General features: G+C 36.1%; 1 protein-coding gene across 4 annotated transcripts in view; it reads left to right on the top strand.

Moving 5' to 3' along the window:
• The window catches only part of STPG2 (sperm tail PG-rich repeat containing 2), a 786,467-nt gene that overhangs the window by 198,755 nt on the left and 567,701 nt on the right, over positions 1 to 20,011 (top strand). For all 4 annotated transcript variants that reach the window (XM_054485711.2, XM_054485708.2, XM_054485709.2 and 1 more), the window contains one exon: positions 7,908 to 8,018. In XM_054485711.2, coding sequence (XP_054341686.1) covers positions 7,908 to 8,018 — 111 coding nt within the window. The remainder of the gene's footprint in view (positions 1 to 7,907; positions 8,019 to 20,011) is intronic.

Here is a 20,011-nt window from a genome sequence, read left to right as displayed (position 1 = left end):
TCTGTCAAGGCTGGGACCTCTGCCTACCATTACATATTGCATTTACCCACCTGCTTTAATCACAACCAGTTTCTACCCTGGGACACCTATCCTACTAGCCTGAAGCCTGAGTTGTTCAACCCAGTAAATAAAATACTGGGGAATAAATAAATAAATTAAAAGCACACATCATGGGGGAACAAAGTAGGCTTCAAGAGACCTCTGCTATTCCAACTCCATAGGATACAGTGAAGTTGCTCACACACTGAGCACATTGCTACCGAGAAGCACCTGAGAAGGTTATCATGCAAAGAGTCTCTATAAATAAAGCTCTCACACAGGGTCTTCACTCCTGAATGCACCAATAACTGAATTGGGCTACATTAAACTATAAGCTTTAAAGTCACAGCCTTAAGGGGGGAAAAAGAAATAAAAAAAAACACAGTCAAATAAAACATAATTTCAAGAATAATTAGAAGAAATAGTATACCCAAATGAGAAGGAACCAGAAAAATAATTCTGATAATATGACAAAACAAGGTTCTGCAATATACCCAAAGGTCACACTAGTGTAACCACCCAATGGGTTCTGCTTGCCTGCTGCCTGGAGAGAGCCAATTTATCAAGACAGGGGAACTGCAATAGAGAAAATGTTATTAATGCAGAGCTGGCTGTATGAGAGACCAGAGTTTTATTATTACTCAAATGAGTCTCCCCCAAAACTTGGAAATTGGGGATTTTAAGGACAATTTGGTGGTTAGGGGACAGTGAGTCAGGAGTGTTGATTGGTTGGGTCAGAGATACAATCATAGAGAGTCAAATCTGTCTTCTTGTGCTGAGTCAGTCCCTGGGTGGGGGCCACAAGACCAGATAAACCAGTTAGTTGATCTGGGTGGTGCCAGCTGATCCATCAAGTGCAGGGTCTGCAAAATATCTCAAACATTGATCTTAGGCTTTATAATAGTGATATTATCCCCAGGAGCAATTTGGGGAGGGTCAGAATTGTGTAGAGGTAGCATGAGAGGAGTCCAGCTGCATGACTCCTAAACCATGATTTCTAATCTTGTGGCTAATTTGTTAGTCCTACAAAGGCAATCTAGTCTCCAAACAGGAAGGGGGTTTGTTTTGGAAAAGGGCTGTTATTGTCTTTGTTTCAAAGTTAAACTATAAACTAAGTTTTACCAAAGTTAGTTCAGCTTATGCCCAGGAATGAACATGGACAGCGTGGAGGTCAGAAGAAAGATGAAGTTGGTTAGGTCAGATCTCTTTCACTGCAATAATTTTCTCAGTTATAATTTTGCAATGGCAGCTTCACTAGCTCTCTAGTAACAGATCCAAACCAAGATGAAATCTTGGAGATATCAGAAAACGAATTCAAAAGATTAATTACTAAGGTACTTTAGGAGATACCAGAAAAAGGTGAAAACCAACATAAAGAAATTTTGAAAAAATCAGCATATGAGTGAAGAGATACATATTTTAAAGAGAAAAAAAATCAGAACTTCTGGAAATGAAAGACACATTTAGGGAATTACAAAATGTGGTAGAGGTTTTAACAATAGGCTAGAACAAGTAGAAGAAAGAGTTTCAGTGCTTGAAGACAAGGCTTTTAAGCTAACCCAGTCAGAGAAAAATAAAGAATAAAGAACAGAAATGAACAAAGTCTCCAGGAAATAATGGATTATGTGAAATGGCCAAACTTAATAATAATTGGTGTTTTGAGGGATAAGGGAAAGTAAAATGTTTGGAAAATTTATTTGAGATACCAGAGAAAGGTGAAAATTAACATAAAGAAATTTAAAAAATTCAGGATATGAATGAAAAAATTTCTAAAGAGATAGATATTTTAAAAAGAAACAAACCAGAACTTCTGGAAATGAAAGACACATTTAGGGAACTACAAAATGCAGTGGAGGTTTTAACAATAGACTAAAATAAGTAGAATAATTTTTCGACGAAATTGAGGAAAACTTCCCTGGCCTTGCTAGTGATTTAGATATCCAAATACAAGAAACTCAAAGAACTCCTGTGAGATTCATTGCAAAAACAAAAAACAAAAAACAAAACACGAAGGCATATAATCATCTAGCTATCTAATGTCAATGTGAATGAAATAATTCTAAGAGCCATGAGGCAAAAGCATCAGGTAACCTGTAAGGGAAAACCTTTCAGACTAACAGCAGACTTCTCAGCAGAACCCTTACAAACCAGAAGGGGCTGGAGTCCTATCTTTAGCCTCCTTAAACAGGATAATCATCGGCCAAAAATTTTGTATCCAGCAAAACTACATCATTTTCAGACAAATAAGCGCTGAGAAAACTTGTTACTACCAGACCAGCCCTACAAGAAATGCTAAAAGGAGTTCTAAATCTTGAAACAAAAGCCCGTTATGCACCAGAATAGAACCTCTTGCAAGCATAAAACTCACACGGCCTATAAAACAATAACACAATGAAGAAAAAAAAGTAGGTAACAATTCACATGATGATTGGAACAGTATCTTGATATTAATGTTGAACGTAAATGGCGTAATGGTCCACTTAAAATATACAGATTGGCAGATTAGATAAAAAAATCACAAACTAGATATCTTTGGTCTTCAAGAGACTCACCTAACATTGAGGGATTTATATAAACTCAAGGTAAAAGGGTGGTAAAAGTTAATCCATGCAAATGGAAACCCAAAGTGACCAGGAGTAGCTATTCTAATATTAGATAAAACAACAACAAACTTTAAAGCAACAGCAGTAAAAAATGACAAAGAAGATCATTATATGATGATAAAAGGATCAGTTCAATAAGAAGATATTATAATTTTAAATGTATAAGCACTTATCCCTGGAGCTCTCAGATTTGTAAAACAATTACTACTTGACTTAAGAGAGGAGATAGAAAGCAACACAAGAATAGTGGGGGACTTCAACACCCCGTTGACAGCACTAGACAGATGACTGAGACAGAAAGTCAACAAAGAAACAATGGTCTTAAACACTCTAGAACAAATGGACTTAACAGATATTTACAGAACATTCTACCTAAGAATTTCAGAATATACATTCTTCTCATCAGCACATGGAACATTTTTCATGATAGACCATATGACATGCCACAAAACAAGTCTCAATAAATGTGAAAAAATAAAAATTATAGCAAGTATCTTCTCAGACCACAGCAGAATACAACTAGAAATCAACTCCAAAAGAAACCCTCAAAACTATACCTATACATAGAAATTAAACAGTCTGTTCCTGAATGATTTTTGTGTTAAAAATGAAATCAAGTTGGAAATTAAACAGTTCTTTGAAATGAATAATAGTGACATGAGTCATCAAAACTTCTGGGATACAGTAAATGCAGTGCTAAGAGGAATGTTTGTAGCACTAAATGCCTACATCAAAGCCTGAAAGACCACAAACTGACAACCTAATGTAACACCTCAAAGAATTAGAGAAACAAGAACAAACTAAGCCCAAATCTAGAAGAAAAGAAGTAACGAAGATTAGAGTAGAACTACGTGTATTTGAACAAAAAATCAATACAAAATATCATTGAAACAAAAAGTTGGTTCTTTGAAAAGGCAAATAAAATTGATAGAACTTTAGCTAGATTAACCAAGAGAAGAAGAGAGGAGATTCAAATAAGTCAATTAGAAATAAAATTGGAGACATTACAACCTACACCACAGAAACACAGAAGATAATTTCAGATAGCCATGAACACAAACTAGAAACACCAACTATGCACACAACCTAGGAAATCTAGAGGAAATGGATAAATTCCTGGAAACATACAACTTTTTTAGATTAAATCAGGAAGAAATAGCAACCCAGACCAGACCAATAACAAGCAGCAATATTAAATCAGTAATTAAAAATTGACAACAAAGAAAAAAAGCCCAGGATCAGATGGATTCACAGCTGAATTCTACCAGGCATTCAAAGAATTGGTACCAATCCTACTGGTGAAACTATTACAAAAGATTGAGAAAGAGGGAATCCTCCCTAACTCATTCTGTTAAGCCAGTGTTACCCTGATACCAGAACCAGGAAAGAACATAATAAAAAAAGAAAACTACAGACCAATATCCCTGATGAACGTAGATGCAAAAATTCTCAACAAAATACCAGATAGCTGAATCTATCAGCACATCAGAAAGATAATACATCATGATCAAGTGGACTTCATTCAAGGGATGCAGGGATGGTTTAACATAAGCATGTCAGTAAATATGATTCATCACATAAACAGAATTAAAAACAAAAACCATATGATTATCTCAATAGCTGCAAAAAAGCATTTGATAAAATCTAGCATCTTTTTATGATTAAAAACCCTCAACAAACTAGGTATAAAAGAGACTTAGTTCAAATTAATAGACACCATCTGTGACAAACCCACAGCCAACATTATATTGAATGAGGAAAAGTTGAAATCATTCCCACTGAGAACTGGAACAAGACAGGGATCCCCACTTTCACCACTTTCCATTCAGTAAAATACCAGAAGTCCTAGCCAGACCAATCAGGCAACAGAAGGAAATACAGTGCATATAGATTGCAAAAAAGGAAGTAAAACTATTGCTGTTCACCAATGATATGATTATATATCATAGAAAACCCTAGAGACTTCTCAAAAGTGTTGACTGGATAAGCCTAGAGATAAGATTAGATTTGATAATCAAATTCAGTAATGTCTCAGGTTACAAAATCAGCGTACACAAATCAGTAACACTGATATACACCAACAATGACCAAACTGAGAATGAAATAAACTCAATCACCTTTGCAATAGCTGCAAAAAAGGTAAAATATCCTGGAATATACTAACCAAGGTGAAAGATCTCTACAAGGAGAACTACAAAACATTGCTGAAAGAAATCATAGATGACACAAACAAATGGAAACACATCCCACTCTCACGGATTGGGAGAATCAATATTGTGAAAATGACCATATGCCCAAAGCAATCTACAGATTCAATGCAATTCCTATCAAAATACCATTATTTTTCACAGAATTAAAAGAAACAATCCTACAATTCATATGGAATCAAAAAAGAGCTTGCTTAGCCAAAGCAATACAAAGCTAAAAGAACAAATCTGGAGGCAGCGCATTACTGGACTTCAAATTGTACTACAAGGCTGTAGTTATCAAAATACATAGTACTTGTATAAAAGCAGACATATAGATCAATGGATCAGAATAGAGAATGCAGAAATAAAGCCAAATATTTACAACCAACTGATCTTTGACAAAGCATAGAACAGCATAAATTGGGGAATGGACACCCTATTCAATAAATGGTGCTGGGAAAACTAAATAGCTACATTTAGAAGAATGAAACTGGATACCTACATCTCATTTTATATAAAAAGCAACTCAAGATGGATTAAAGACAAATCTAATACCTGAAACCATAAAAATTCTAGAAGATAACATAAGAAAAACTCTTCTGGACATTGGCTTAGGCAAAGAATTCATGACTAAGTCCCCCAAAGCAAATGGAACTAAAACAAAAATAAACAAATTAGACCTAATTAAACTACAGAGCTTCTGTATAGCAAAAGAAATAATCACCAGAGTAAACAGACAACCCACAGAATGGGAGAAAATATTGCAAACTATGCATTGAGCAAAGGACTAATATGCAGAATCTGCAAGGAACTCAAACAAACCAGCAAGAAAATAAAACAATTTCATGAAAAAGTGGGCAACTGACATGAATAGACATTTATTAAAAGAAGATATACAAATGGCCAACAAACATATGAAAAAATATTCAACATCACTAGTCATCAGGGAAATGCAAATTAAAACCACAGTGAGATACCACCTTACTCCTGCAAGAATGGCCATTATTTCTATTATTATTTTTTTGAGACAGGTTCTCACTGCCTCACCCAGGCTGGAGTGCAGTAGTGTGATTATGGCTCATTGCAGCCTTGATCTCCCAGGCTCAAGTGATCCTCCTACCTCAGCCTCTCCAATAGCAGGGACCACAGGCATGTGCTACCACACTCAGCTAATTTTTGTGTTTTTTGTAGAGATAGGGTTTCACCATGTTGCTCAGCTGATCATGAACTCTTGGGCTCAAGTGATCTGCCTAATTCGGCCTCCCAAAGTGGTGGGATTACAGGTGTGAACCACTGTACCCATCCAAGAATGGCCAATGTTAAAAAGTAAAGAACAAAAAACAAAAAACAAACCCAAAAAAACAATAGATGTTGGGGTCTTGAAAAGAGAATGCTTATACATTAATGGTAGGAGTGTAAGTTAGTACAATCTCTATGGAAAACAATATGGAGATTTCTTAGATAACTAAAAATAGATCTATGATTTGATCCAGCAATCCCACTACTGGATATTTACCCAATGGAAAATAAGTCAATACATTAAAAAGACACCTGCATGTGTATGTTTATTGTAGCCTAATTCCCATTTGCAAAGATGTGGAACCAATCTTAGTGCCCATTGACCAATGAGTGGATAAAGAAAATGTGGTATATATACACCATGGAATACTACTCAGCCATAAAAAAGAATAACATAATATCTTCTGCAGCAACTTGGATGGAGCTGGAGGCCATTATTCTAAGTGAAGTAACTCAGGAATGAAAAACCAAGTACTGTATGTTTTCGCTGATAAGTGAGAGCTAAGCCATGGGTACGCAAAGGCACGCAGAGTGATATAATGGACTTTGGAGACTCAGAAAGGGGAGGGTGGGAGGAGAATAGGGATAAAAAACTACTTATTGGGTACAATGTACACTACTTGGGTGATGGGTGCACTAAAATCTAAGAATTCACCACTGTACTATATATCCATGTAAGGAAAAACCACTTGTACCCCAAAAGCTATCGAAATAAAAATTATTATAAAAATAAGTTATTTTTCAGCTTCAAACAATTTAAAAACTACACAAAAATAATAATGCTGGCTTAGATGTTCTATATTCAAAGGCTTTCACATTTTTAAAAGATGTGACTGTGATTGTTCTATTTTTGAAAGTGATAGAAGCTACCTATATTATCTGGAGTGGATAGGTTGGAATAATATCATGTGGAAAAAAGTGGAGAAGTGCCATCTTCAGCATTTTGGGTAGAGAGGCAGATCATGTCACAGATATATTAGGTGGGTAATGGATGTTTTAGTAAATTAATGTTACCAAAAAATGGGCCAAGAAAGAAATATATCTATTCACTACTATGTGTCAAATTCTGAAATATTAACTGTGAATATCAAATTGTGAAACAAAAACAATAAAATGTGTAAAAAAATGGGAAAATAGATTCTTATCCCTTTTGCATATACAAAGGATGTTGCTGCTGTTTATTCTATTTAATTAAATGAATACAAATAAATTGTATGACAAATTAGAAAGAGTATCACAAAGATTAATTGCTCATTAAAATATTATATTACTAGATTCCTCTAGCCTATTAATTTAAATCTTCAATGCATAAAAAGAATTATGATATTTAAGACTGTGAGTGGATCATTTTGCTTAGAAAATATATTAACCCAGAATTGCCACATAATTAAATGGTTAAATGTAAATATGTTTTTATTAATAATAAATTGTTAAATAATACTATATAATTGGCTAAATATCTTATACTAATATATTATTGAGACAGGACTTGCTGGTTATGAAATAGAACATAGCTAATATGTTTAAGTAATGTGTGCAGATCCGTTGTACTTACCTAGAGGTTCATATAATCAATTCTTTTTCCATTTTAATATCTCATTGACTTACAGGTTTTTATTTCTGTGTCATATTTTGAAAATTTTATTTTTTTATGAATATGTGTCTTTATTTAATGCCAGATAATATTGAAGACCTTCATTGCAAACTAATTATTTATGGTGCCTCTTGTATTGATAAAAATAAATGATGTACTCTTTTTAACCCCTTCTTTCAACAGGCATTTTGGCATTCACAGGGTGGTGGAATTTCTGATGAATTACCTAACTTGACTAACAAATATGCTGCTTTCTTGTCAAGAGCCGAAAGAACTATGAAAGTACCAGATATGGTAAGAAGACTCCTACAATCAAATATTTTCATTATCTAGAAATCATGGAGGAGGCTGCATAACATAAACATTATATTAGGACCTGAGTGAGGTAACTGGTAGCGTGCTGTAACCTCCTTGGCTAGACTGATACTTTTATATTTTTAAAGTTCAACAAAATTCTTCAAGCTATGCCAAAGTCCAGAATTGCTGTATGAGAGATTATTACATGGAACATCACTTGTAGGGTCAGAGAACGTTCATTCTTAGGACACATATGAAAGCTGAACTTGCAGTGTTGTATATGGAGTAAAAGATTTACTAGGTTCAACTCATTTTACTCATAGTGCAAATGTTTTCTCTTTTCAATGTGAATTCATCTTGAAATTTAAGACTCCTGAGTGATTTGTTTTTATTCCTGTTAACCTGTATGTTAAATGGTAGGGCTATAAATTTTTCTGAATTTCAATTTTTTTAAATAAGTTCCTAATAGTGAGTAAATTGAAAGCAATAAAGCAGATTAAATTAAAAAATGAGTAGTTGAGTAATTCAGATTGAATTTACAAATATATCGAAGTAAAATTTAGCGTTAAAAAGTTGGATCCAGTGATAATGTTGCTAGAGTCTAAATGTTTGTATCCTCTTAAAATTCATATGTTGAAATCCTAACTCCCAAGGTGATGCTATTAGGAGGTGGCACTTTCTGGGAGATGATTATGTCATGAGGGTGGAGACCTCATAAATGAGATTAGTACTCTTTTTTTTTTTTTTTTTTTTTTTTCTCTGCTGAGGCATTTCTTTAATAGTCACATGGTGATTTGACATGCATTCAATTTTGTCTGAGCTATATTTGGTGATTTTTTTTTTTACTTTTAACGTTATTAGAATCTGTAGTATTTCTCTTTAGATGAACAAGTGATTAAAAACAACAATACGAACAACACCTCTTTCCTTTACAGTCACTAACTTGACAGTTTAAAATGAAAAAAAATTTCAGTTATAACCAACACTAACATTCAATTCCAATTTCCATGTAACATTATAGAACCTACATTTAAACAACCATGGAATGCTTAATTATTTTTTTAAATTTTTTTTATTATTATTATACTTTAAGTTTTGGGTAGTACTCTTATAAAATAGGCCCAGGCAGGCTCGTTTGCCCCTTTTACCATGAGGACTCAGAGAAGGTACTGTCTATGAGGAAGCAGGTCCTCTCCAGATACTGAGTCTTTTTGTGCCTTGATGTTGGACTTTCCAGCCTGCAGACCTGTGAGAAACAAATTTCGTTTACAAGCTACCCAGTTTATGGTATTTTGTTATAGCACCCCAAACAGACAAAGACAAATGTTACAGTGTAGCCTTTTGTGAACAAGGTGTTATTAAAATACATTTTTGTAGAAATTGGCCTATCTTGAGAAGATATTGTTAATAAGAAATTTCAAAACAGGATTATTAAACAAGGTTTAAAATGTAGCTAATCAATGAAAACAGAGTATAGCTTGCTGAAATAAAATTCTGCTACGTGAGATAATGCCAACAGTTGATTTGTAATGTTTTTGATTGTAAAATAACTGGTACAAGATCATGATGAACTAATTTAAGGGAATGACAAATGCAATGCTAGTTAATATAACTCTGAATGTCTTGGAAATCGTAGGAATTAGATTAATTTGGGGAAAGCTGTTCAGGAGTGGACTTATTTTTTTTTCTGAGGCATTGTTGGAATCTGAGATGTAGTCAAAATTAGCATCAGGTTCTATTCTATGAGATTTTTGTAATTATAAATTCAAAAGACAGTTTAAAATCATCTAGCTATATTCTTTACATGTAGTAGATTCTGAGTAATTTTTAACTAATGGTGCTGTTTTAATGGATTATTTCTTCATCTTGAGGAATTTTAGAGTTCAACTGTATTTTTCAAGTGAGTCATTGTTGTACACACCTCAGGATCCATTGTGAAATATGCCATGACTAATTTGTTACTAATATAATGCTTTTATGCTTAGGAATCACTGAATGGATTCAAAGTTATTTCTATCATAATATCACAGGTAGTAGGAAAAAACAATGGCAATTTCTGAAAGCATCCATAGGAAGGCAGTGTGTATGTATATATATATGTGTGTACATATATATATATATATGTACACACATATATGCATATACATATATATGTTATTAAACTTTATGTTTGTAGTGAAAAAAGATGGTGCACATCTGCTCTAAAGGAAGACAAGTTGCTTCACCAATATTTTTGACTCAATTTACATATTTTTCTTTTAACTTTGTCCCTCTTTAGATCTAAAAACTTCTTTTTAGTGTTCTCTTTTCTGGCATGAAACATTTGCAATTAAAATTATTCAGTGGGACTCTGGTTACCCAAGAAGCAGAATAGTTTAGTCACATAGAAAGCTTAGTTTTTAAATCTCTTTTGCAAATGATAATGCACTTCAAACAGGTGGGTGTATAATGTGTATGTAATGAAAAATCCAAATTATTGATCTCAAAATAAAATTGAAATAATATCTCAAATGTATGAAGTAATGGAATTAATTTTATTATTTACTTTAAATAAAAATAAAATTTACCTCCCAGGTATTTTACTTATGGATATGCTGCAGTCTTAAAGGATGATTTGATAGCTTAATTTTCCAAGTTGTATCTTTGCATAAAAAATATAGCTCCCTTCCAGACTTCTGGTTTCATGTGAAAGACTTATTTCTTTTACAACATTCCAGGGAAATATTTTTTATTCTTTTAAAAAAACCATGACATAAGCATTAGATGATTATAAACAGAAAGAAAATATGACAAATGGAGGATGAACATAAACCAAACATCTGTTTACTGAGCATTCTAGAAGCAGAATGCTGAGACAATAATTATTTGATATAGAAAACAGAAAGTTGTTTCAAGCTGAATAAAAACATAAGTTATTGATTTGAGGAGTTCAATAGAATGCCAAGGAGGATAAATATAAAAATACCTATGTCCTTTTCACTTTTTTTTTCATTTTCAGAAGATCCTAACTAAAGAAAATATCCTTGAAGCTTCCACAGAGTAAAGTCACTGGGTAACCCACAAAGGGATGAGAAATATAACTTATGTCAGGTACTAGCTTAGCAACATTAGCCACATTTCAAGGCTAGAAGATGATGAAGTAATATTTTCTTAAATTTCTCAGGGGAAATGATTTTGGATATAGAGTTCTCCCTCTACCTAAAGTTTCAATTAAATGAATCAAGAAAATAATTTTCTGACATGCAATAGTTCAAAAAGTTTAGTAACTCTATATCTTCATATGTGGAGTTGTTCCAGCGAAATAAAAAAAGGAAACAAAAGAAGGGTGACATAAAGACAAAGATGAATATGAGCCGAGCATTTCCTAGACAAAGTAAAGTGAAAACTAATTAATGAAGAAGTCATTTTAGCTCATGTATGACATATTCTTCAAGAGGCAGGAATTTGATGACATAAAATTTATTACTTGTGTATGGCCACACTACTTGGCTCTGTAGGGAATAATAATGATAATATAAATCCTGCTTTAAAATTGGTTTATTTTAAAATCACAATAAAGTGATACAGGAGCTGAAGGATGAAATAGCTAGTATAAAAAAGAACCTAACAGGTCTAACAGAGGTGAGTAACACAATACAAGAATTTCACAATGGAATTGCAAGTATTAATAGCAGAATAAACCAAGCTGTGGAAAGAATCTTAGAATTTGAAGACTGGTTTTCTGAAATAAGACAGTCAGACAAAATCAGAGAAAAAAGAACAAAAAGGAATGAACAAAACCTCCAAGAAGTATGGGATTATTTTGAGAGGCCAAGTCTGTGAATCAGTGGCATCCCTGAAAGGGAAGGGAAAAAAGCAAACAACTTGGAAAACATATTTAAGGATATCATCCATGACTACTTTCTCAATTTTGCTAGAGAGGCCAACAGTCAAATTCAGGAAATACATATAACTTCTGCAAGATGCTACACAAGAAGATCATCCCTGAGACAAAGAATCCTCAGATTTTCCAAGGTTGAAATGAAAGAAAGAATGTTAAACGCACCTAGAGAGAAAGAGCAGGTTACCTACACAGGGATCTCCATGAGGCCAACAGCCGACCTCTCAGCTGAAACCCTATAAACCAAGAGTCTGGGGGCCTATATTCAACTTTCTTAAAGAAAAAAATCTTCAACCAAGAATTTTATATCCAGCTAAGTTAAGATTCCTAAGTGAAGGAGAAATAAGGTTCTTTTCATATAGGTAGATGTTGAGGGAGTTCATTACCAGCAGACCTGCCTTACAAGAGATCTTGAAAGAAGCTCCATGTATAGAAAGGAAACACCACTACCAGCTAATATGAAACACATTTAAACACACAGGACCAGTGTGATTGTAAAATAACCACATGAACAAGCCAACATAATAACCAGCTAACAGCACAATGCCAGGATCAAATCCATACATATCAATACTAACTTTGAATGTAAATGGGCTAAATGTCCCAGTTAAAAGGCACAGAAAGGCAAGCTGGATAAAAAAGCAAGACCCAATTGTATGCTGTTTTCAAGTGACCCATCTCACATGTAATGACTCTCATAGGCTCAAAATAAAGGGATGGAGGAAAATCTACAAAGCAAACAGAAAACAGAAAAAAAGCAGGGGTTGCAATCTTAATTTCAGACAAAACAGATTTCAGACCAACAGAGATCAGAAATGCCAAAGAAGGGCATTACATAATGGTAAAGGTTTCAATTCAACAAGAAGACCTAGCTATTCTAAATATATATGCACCCAACAAAGAGAACTCAGATTTATAAAGCACATTCTTAGAGACCTACAAAGAGACATAGACTCCCACACAGTAAAACTTCAATACCCCACTGACAGTATTAGGCAGATCATTGAGTCAGAAAATTAACAAAGATATTCAGGAGTTAAACGCAACGTTGGACCAAATGGATCTGATAGACCTTTTCAGAACTCTCCACCCCCAAACAAGAGAATATATACTCCTCTTATTGCCACATGGCACATACTCTGAAATTGACCACATCATTGGACATAAAACAATCTTCAACAAATGTAAGAGAACTGAAATCATACCAAACACATCCTTGGACCACAGTGTGATAAAAATAGATGTCAAGACTATAAAAAAGTCACTCAAAATCATGCAATTATATGGAAATTAAACAACATGCTTCTGAATGACTTTTGGGTAAATAATGAAATTAAGGCAGAAATCAAGAAGTTATTTGAAAATAATGAGAACAAAGATAACACATACCAGAACTCTGAGATACAGCTAAGGCAGTGTTAAGAGGAAAATTCATAGTATTGAATTTCTACATCAAAAAGTTGAAAAGGAGGGGCATACCCAAGATGGCCTACTAGAAGCACTGGTGGTCAGAGGCTCCCACTGAGAAGAATCAAAACAGCATGTGAATCCTATACTGGCAACCAAGGTATCAAGTTTCTTTCATCAGGACTGACCAGGTAGTTCGCATGACCAATGGAGAGCAACGAAAAGCAGGGTGGTGTGTTGGCCCACCTGAGAGCCACGTGGGGCAAGGGGCACCTCCAGCACCAGCCAAGGGAGGCAGTGAGTGAGTGTGCCATCCAGCCTGGGAAGCTCTGGTTTTTCCACAGATCTGTGCAACCCACAGATCAGAAGATCCCACTTGTGAGCCCATGCCACCAGGGCCTTAGGTCACAACCACAGAGCTGAGCAGATTCTCAACAGTCAATTGCCTGGAATCTGGCTAAGAGTTCCTGGGGTGGGGTGGGTGGCCATCATCACTGTGGCTGCCTGCTGTCTAAGCCTTCTGAGCTCCATGGGGGAAAGGCAGTAGCCATCACTGCAGCTGCTGACTGCCTAAGACAATTGAGCTCCCCGAGGGAGGGATAGCCATTATCACTGCAGCTGCCAGCTGCCTAAGACAGCTCAGCTTCCCAGGGGAGGGATGGCAGCCATCACTGTGGCTGCTGGCAGCTTAAGACACTGGACTCTCGGGGGTGCTGGACAGCAGCCATCGCGATAGCTCCAGGCAGCTGTTTTTTTCCTGCTGGTGCCAGGGAGACTGGACTACTTGGTTCCAGGAGATATTCCCCACAGCACAGTATGCTGCCTTCGTAGGCCAGATCCTGACCCATCCCTGCTCTCTGGGTGGGGCCTCCCTGCAGGAACTCCTGCAACTCCAGCCGGGGGCTTAGGGGCAGAACTCTGATTTCCTTGGGTCTGAACCCCTAGGAGAAGGGGTGATCATGGTCTCTGTGGACCTGCAGACTACGTCTTCCTTCCTGCTAGCTCTGAGGAATCTGGCAGCCCAGATGAGTGGGTTTGCCCCAAGTGCAGTATACCCTCTCAACCAAGCGACAGCCAAAGGGCTTTGTTAAATGGGTCTTGGTTCCTGCACCCACCCCAGTTGGGCAAGAGCCCCCAACAGGGGTCAGCAGACACCCTAAACAGGAGTGTTCCTACTGACATTAGGTTGGTGCCCCTTGAGGTCAGAGATCCCAGAGGAAAGAGCAGGCACCCATCTTTGCTCTTCTCCAGCCTCCTCAGGTGACATCTCCATGTGCAGGAGGGACCCAGATGAATAGAGGCTTAAGTGAACCCTCAGCAAACCACAGCAGCTCTACAGAAGAGGGACCTGACTATTCAAAGGAAAACAAACAAACAGAAAGCAACAATAACAGCATCAACAAAAAAGTTCCTGCAAAAACCTCATCCAAAGGTCAGCAGCCTGAAAGCTTGACACTAGACAAACTCACGAAGATGAGAAAGAATTAACAAAAAACCATGAAAATTCAAAAGGACAGAGTGCCTCTTCTTCTCGAAATGATCATAACACCTCTTTAGCAAGGGCACAGAACTGGACAGAGGATGAGATAGATGAATTACAGAAGTAGCCTTTAGAAAGGTGGATAATAACATACTTTGCTGAGGTAAAGGAGCATGTTCTAAGCCAAAGCAAAGAAGCTGAGAACCAAGATAAAAGGTAACAGGAGCTGCTAGCTAGAATGACCAGTTTAGAGAGGAACATAAATGGCCTGATGGAGCTGAAAAACACACCACAAGAACTTTATAATGCAAACACAAGAACTTTATAATGCAAGTATAAATAGCTGAATCGATCAAGCAGAAGAAAGAATATCAGAACTTGAAGACTGTGTTGCTGAAATAAGGCAGGAAAACAAGTTTAGAGAAAAAAGAATTAAAAGGAACAAACAAAACCCCCAAGAACCTTGGGACTATGAAAAAAGACTGAACCTATGACTGATTAGAGTACCTGAAAGAGACAGGGAGAATGATCCAAGTTGAAAAACACACTTCAGGATATCATCCAGGAGAAATTCCCCAACTTAGCAAGACAGGCTGACATTCAAATTCAGGAATCCAGAGAACCCCAATAACATACTCCATGAGAAGATCCACCCCCAAGACACATAATCATCAGATTCTCTAAGGTTGAAATGAAAAACAAAATGTTAAGGGCAGTCAGATATAAAGGCCAGGTCACCTACAAAGGGAAGCCCGTTAGACTAACAGTGAAACTCTCAGCAGAAACACTGCAAGCCAGAAGAGAGTGGGGGCCAATGTTCAACGTTCTTAAAGAAAAGAATTTTCAACCCAGAATTTCATATCTGGCCAAACTAAGCTTTATAAGTGAAGGAGAAATAAAATCATTTTCAGACAAGCAAATGCTGAGAGAATTCATCACCACCAGGCCTGCCTTGCAAGATCTCCTGAAGGAAGCACTGAATAAGGAAAGGTAAAACTGGTACCAGCCACTGTAAAAACACATTGAAGTACAAAGACCAATGAAACTAGGAAGAAACTGCATTAATTTGTGGGCAAAATAACCAGCTAGCATCATGATGACAGGATCGAATTTAATAACATAACAATGTTAACCTTAAATGTAAATGATCTAAATGCTCCAGTTAAAAAGCACAGACTGGCAAATTGGGTAGTGTCCCAAATCATCAGTGTGCTGTATTCAAGAGACACATCTCATGCAGAAAGACACACTTAGACTAAAAATAAAGGGATGGAGAAAAATTTACCAAGCAAATGGGAAACAGAAAAAAGCAGGGGTTGCAATCCTAGTCTCTGACAAAACAGACTTTAAAGCCAACAAAGATAAAAAGACAAAGAGGTGCATTACATAACAGTAAAGGGATGAATTTAATAAGAAGAATTAACTATCCTAAATATATATGCACCCAATACAGGAGCACCCAGATTCATAAAGCAAGTTCTTAGAGACCTACGAAGAGACTTAGAGTCCCATACAATAATAGTGGGAGACTTTAACACCTCACTGTAAACATTAGACAGATCATTGAGACACAAAATTAACAAGGATAGTCAGGACTTGTACTCAGCTCTGGATCTAGTGTAACTGATAGATATCTACAGAACTCTCCACCCCAAAACAACAGAATAGACATTCTTCTCAGTGCCACACACAACTTACTCTAAAATCGATCACATAGTTGAAAGTAAAACACTCCTCAGCAAATGCAAAAGAACGGAAATCAGACAAAACAGTCTCTCAGACCACAGAGCAATCAAATTAGAACTCAGGATTAAGAAACTCACTAAAAACCGCACAACTACATCGAAATTGAACATCCTGCTCCTGAATAATTCCTGGGTAAATAATGAAATTAAGGCAGAAATCAAGAAGTTCTTTGAAACCAATGAAAACAAAGAGACAATGTACAAGAATCTCTGGAAAGCAGCTAAAGCAGTGTTACGAGGGAAACTTGTAGCACTAAGTGCCCACATCAGAAAGCTAGAAAGATCTCAAATTGACACCCTAACATTACAAGTAAAACAACTAGAGAAGCAAGAGCAAACAAATCCAAAAGCTAGCAGAAGACAAGAAAGAACTAAGATCAGAGTGGAAGTGAAGGAGATGGAGATGCGAAAAATTCTTCCAAAATTGATGAATCCAGGAGCTGGGTTTTTGAAAAAATTAATGAAACTATGAAGAAACTGCATTAACTTGTGGGCAAAGTTAATTTAGCTAGCGTAATAAAGAAGAAAAAAGAGAAGAATCAAGTGGGCACAATAAAAAATGATAAAAAGGATATCACCATTGACCCCACAGAAATATAACAACCATTAGAGAATACTATAAACACCTCTATGCAAATAAACTAGAAAATCTAGAAGCAATGGATGAATTCCTGGACACATACACCACACCATGCTACAGCAGCAAGAAGTCAAATCCTTGAATAGACCAATAACAAGTTCTGAAATTGAGGCAGTAATAAATAGCCTATCAACCAATAAAAGCCCAGTATCAGATGAATTCACAGACAAATTCTACCAGAGGTACAAAGAGGAGCTGGTACCATTTCTTCTAAAATGATTCCAAACAACTGAAAAGGCGGGGCTTCTCCTTAACTAATTTTATGAGGCCAGCATCATCCTGATACCAAAACTTGTCAGAGACAAAAAAAGAAAACTTCAGGCCAATATCCCTGATGAACATAGATGCAAAAACCCTCAATAAAATATTGGCAAACTAAAACCAGCACATCAAAAAGCTTATCCACCACGGTCATGTTGGCTTCATCCCTGGGATTCAGGGCTGGTTCAACATACGCAAAATGTTAAGTGTAATTCATCACATAATCAGAACTAATGAAAAAACTATATTATTATTTCAATAAACACAGAAAAGGCCTTCGATAAAATTCAACACCCCTCATGTTAAAAACCCTCAATAAACTAGGTATTGACAGAACATATCTCAAAATAATAAGAGCCATTTATGGCATACCTGCAGCTTATATACTGAATAGGCGAAAGCTGGAAGCATTCTCCTTGAAAACTGGCACAAGATGAGGATGCCCTCTCTCACCACTCCTGTTCAACATAGTATTTGAAGTTCTGGCCAAGACAATCAGGTAAGAGAAAGAAATAAAGGGTATTCAACTAGGAAGAGAGGAAGTCAGATTGTCTCTGTTTGCAGACAATATGATCCTATATCTAGAAAACCCCATTGTCTCAGCCCAAATCTCCTTAAGCTGAAAGAAACTTCAGCAAAGTCTCAGGATACAAAATCAATGTGCAAAAATCGCAAGTATTCCTATACACCAACAATAGACAAGCACAGAGCCAAATCATGAATAACTCCCATTCACACTTGCTACAAAAAAATAAAATACCTGGGAATACAGCTAACAGGGAATGTGAAGGACCACTTTAAGGGGAACTACAAACCACTGCTCAAGAAAATAAGAGAGGACACAAACAAACGGAAATACATTCCATCCTCATGGTTAGGAAGAATCAATGTCATGAAAACAGCCATACTGTCCAAAGTAATTTATAGATTCAATGCTATTCCCATCAAACTACCATTGACATTCTTCACAGAATTAGAAAAAACTACTTTAAACTTTATATCGAACAAAAAAAAAGAGCCCATACAGCCAAGACAATTCCAGGCAAAAAGAGCAAAGCTGGAGGCATCACACTGCCTGACTTCAAACTACACTACAAGGCTACAGTAACCAAAACAGCATAGTACTGGGACTAAAGGAGATGCATAGATCAACGGAACAGAATAGAGATCTCAGAAATAAGACCACATATCTACAACCATCTGGTCTTTGACAAACCTGACAAAAACAAGCAAGGGGGAAAGAATTCCCTATTTAATAAATGGTGCTGGGAAAACTGGCCAGCCATATACAGAAAATTGAAACTGGATCCCTTCCTTACACCTTATACAAAAATTAACTCAAGGTGGATTAAAGACTTAAATGTAAAACCCAAAACCATAAAAACCCTAGGGGAAAATCTAGGCAATAACATTCTGGACATAGGCTTGGGCAAAGATTTTATGATGAAATCACCAAAAGCAGTTTCAACAAAAGAAAAAATTGACAAATGGGATCTAATTAAACTAAAGAGCTTCTGCACACCAAAAGAAATTTTCATCAGAGTGAACAGGCAACCTAGAGAATGGGAGAAAATTTTTTTGATCTACCCGCCTGACAAAGGTCTAATATCCAGAATTTACAAGGAACTTAAACAAATTTACAAGAAAAAACAACCCCATCAAAAAGTGGGCAAAGGACGTGAACCGAGAATTCTCAAAAGAAGACATTTATGTGGCCAAAAAACAAATGAAAAAAAGCTCAACATCACTGACCATTAGAAAAATGCAAATCAAAACCACAATAAGATACCATCTTACGCCAGTCAGAATGGTGATTATTAAAAAGTCAAGAAACAACAGATGCTGGCAAGACTTTGGAGAAATAGGAACACTTTTATGCTGTTGGTGGGAATGTAAATTAGTTCAACCATTGTGGAAGACAGTGTGGCGATTCCTTAATGATCTAGGACCAGAAATACCAATTGATCTGGCAATCCCATTACTGGATATATATTGAAAGGAATACAAATAATTCTATTATAAAGATACATCCACACATATCTTTATTGCAGCAGTATTCACAATAGCAAAGACATGGAATCAACCAAAATACCCATCAATGATAGACTGGATAAAGAAAATGTATTACATATACACTATGGAATACTATGCAGTCATAAAAAGGAGTGAGATTATGTCCTTTGCAGGGACATGGATGGAGCTGGAAGCCATCATTCTCAGCAAACTAACACAGGAACAGAAAACCAAACACCGCATGTTCTCACTCATAAATGGGAGCTGAAAAATGAGAACACATGGACACAGGGAGGGGAACGACACACACTGGGGCCTGTTTGGGGCCCAGGGGGAAGGAGAGCATCAGGAAAAATAGCTAATGCATGTGAGTCTTAATACCTAGGTGATGGGTAGATAGGTGCAGCAAACCAACGTGGCACACTTTTATCTATGTGACAAACTAGCATGTTCTGCAAATGTATCCCAGAACTTAAAATAAAATTCAAAAAAAAAATTGGACAAATCTCAAATTAACAACCTAACTTCACAACTGGAAAAATTAGAGAAGCAAGATAAATCAAC

The sequence above is a fragment of the Pongo pygmaeus genome, chromosome 3 (genome assembly GCF_028885625.2).
Source record: "Pongo pygmaeus isolate AG05252 chromosome 3, NHGRI_mPonPyg2-v2.0_pri, whole genome shotgun sequence".
NCBI classification, from domain to species: Eukaryota; Metazoa; Chordata; class Mammalia; order Primates; family Hominidae; genus Pongo; species Pongo pygmaeus.
The sequence above is the reverse complement of the archived record's forward strand: the minus strand, read 5'-3'. Positions and strand labels throughout refer to the sequence as shown.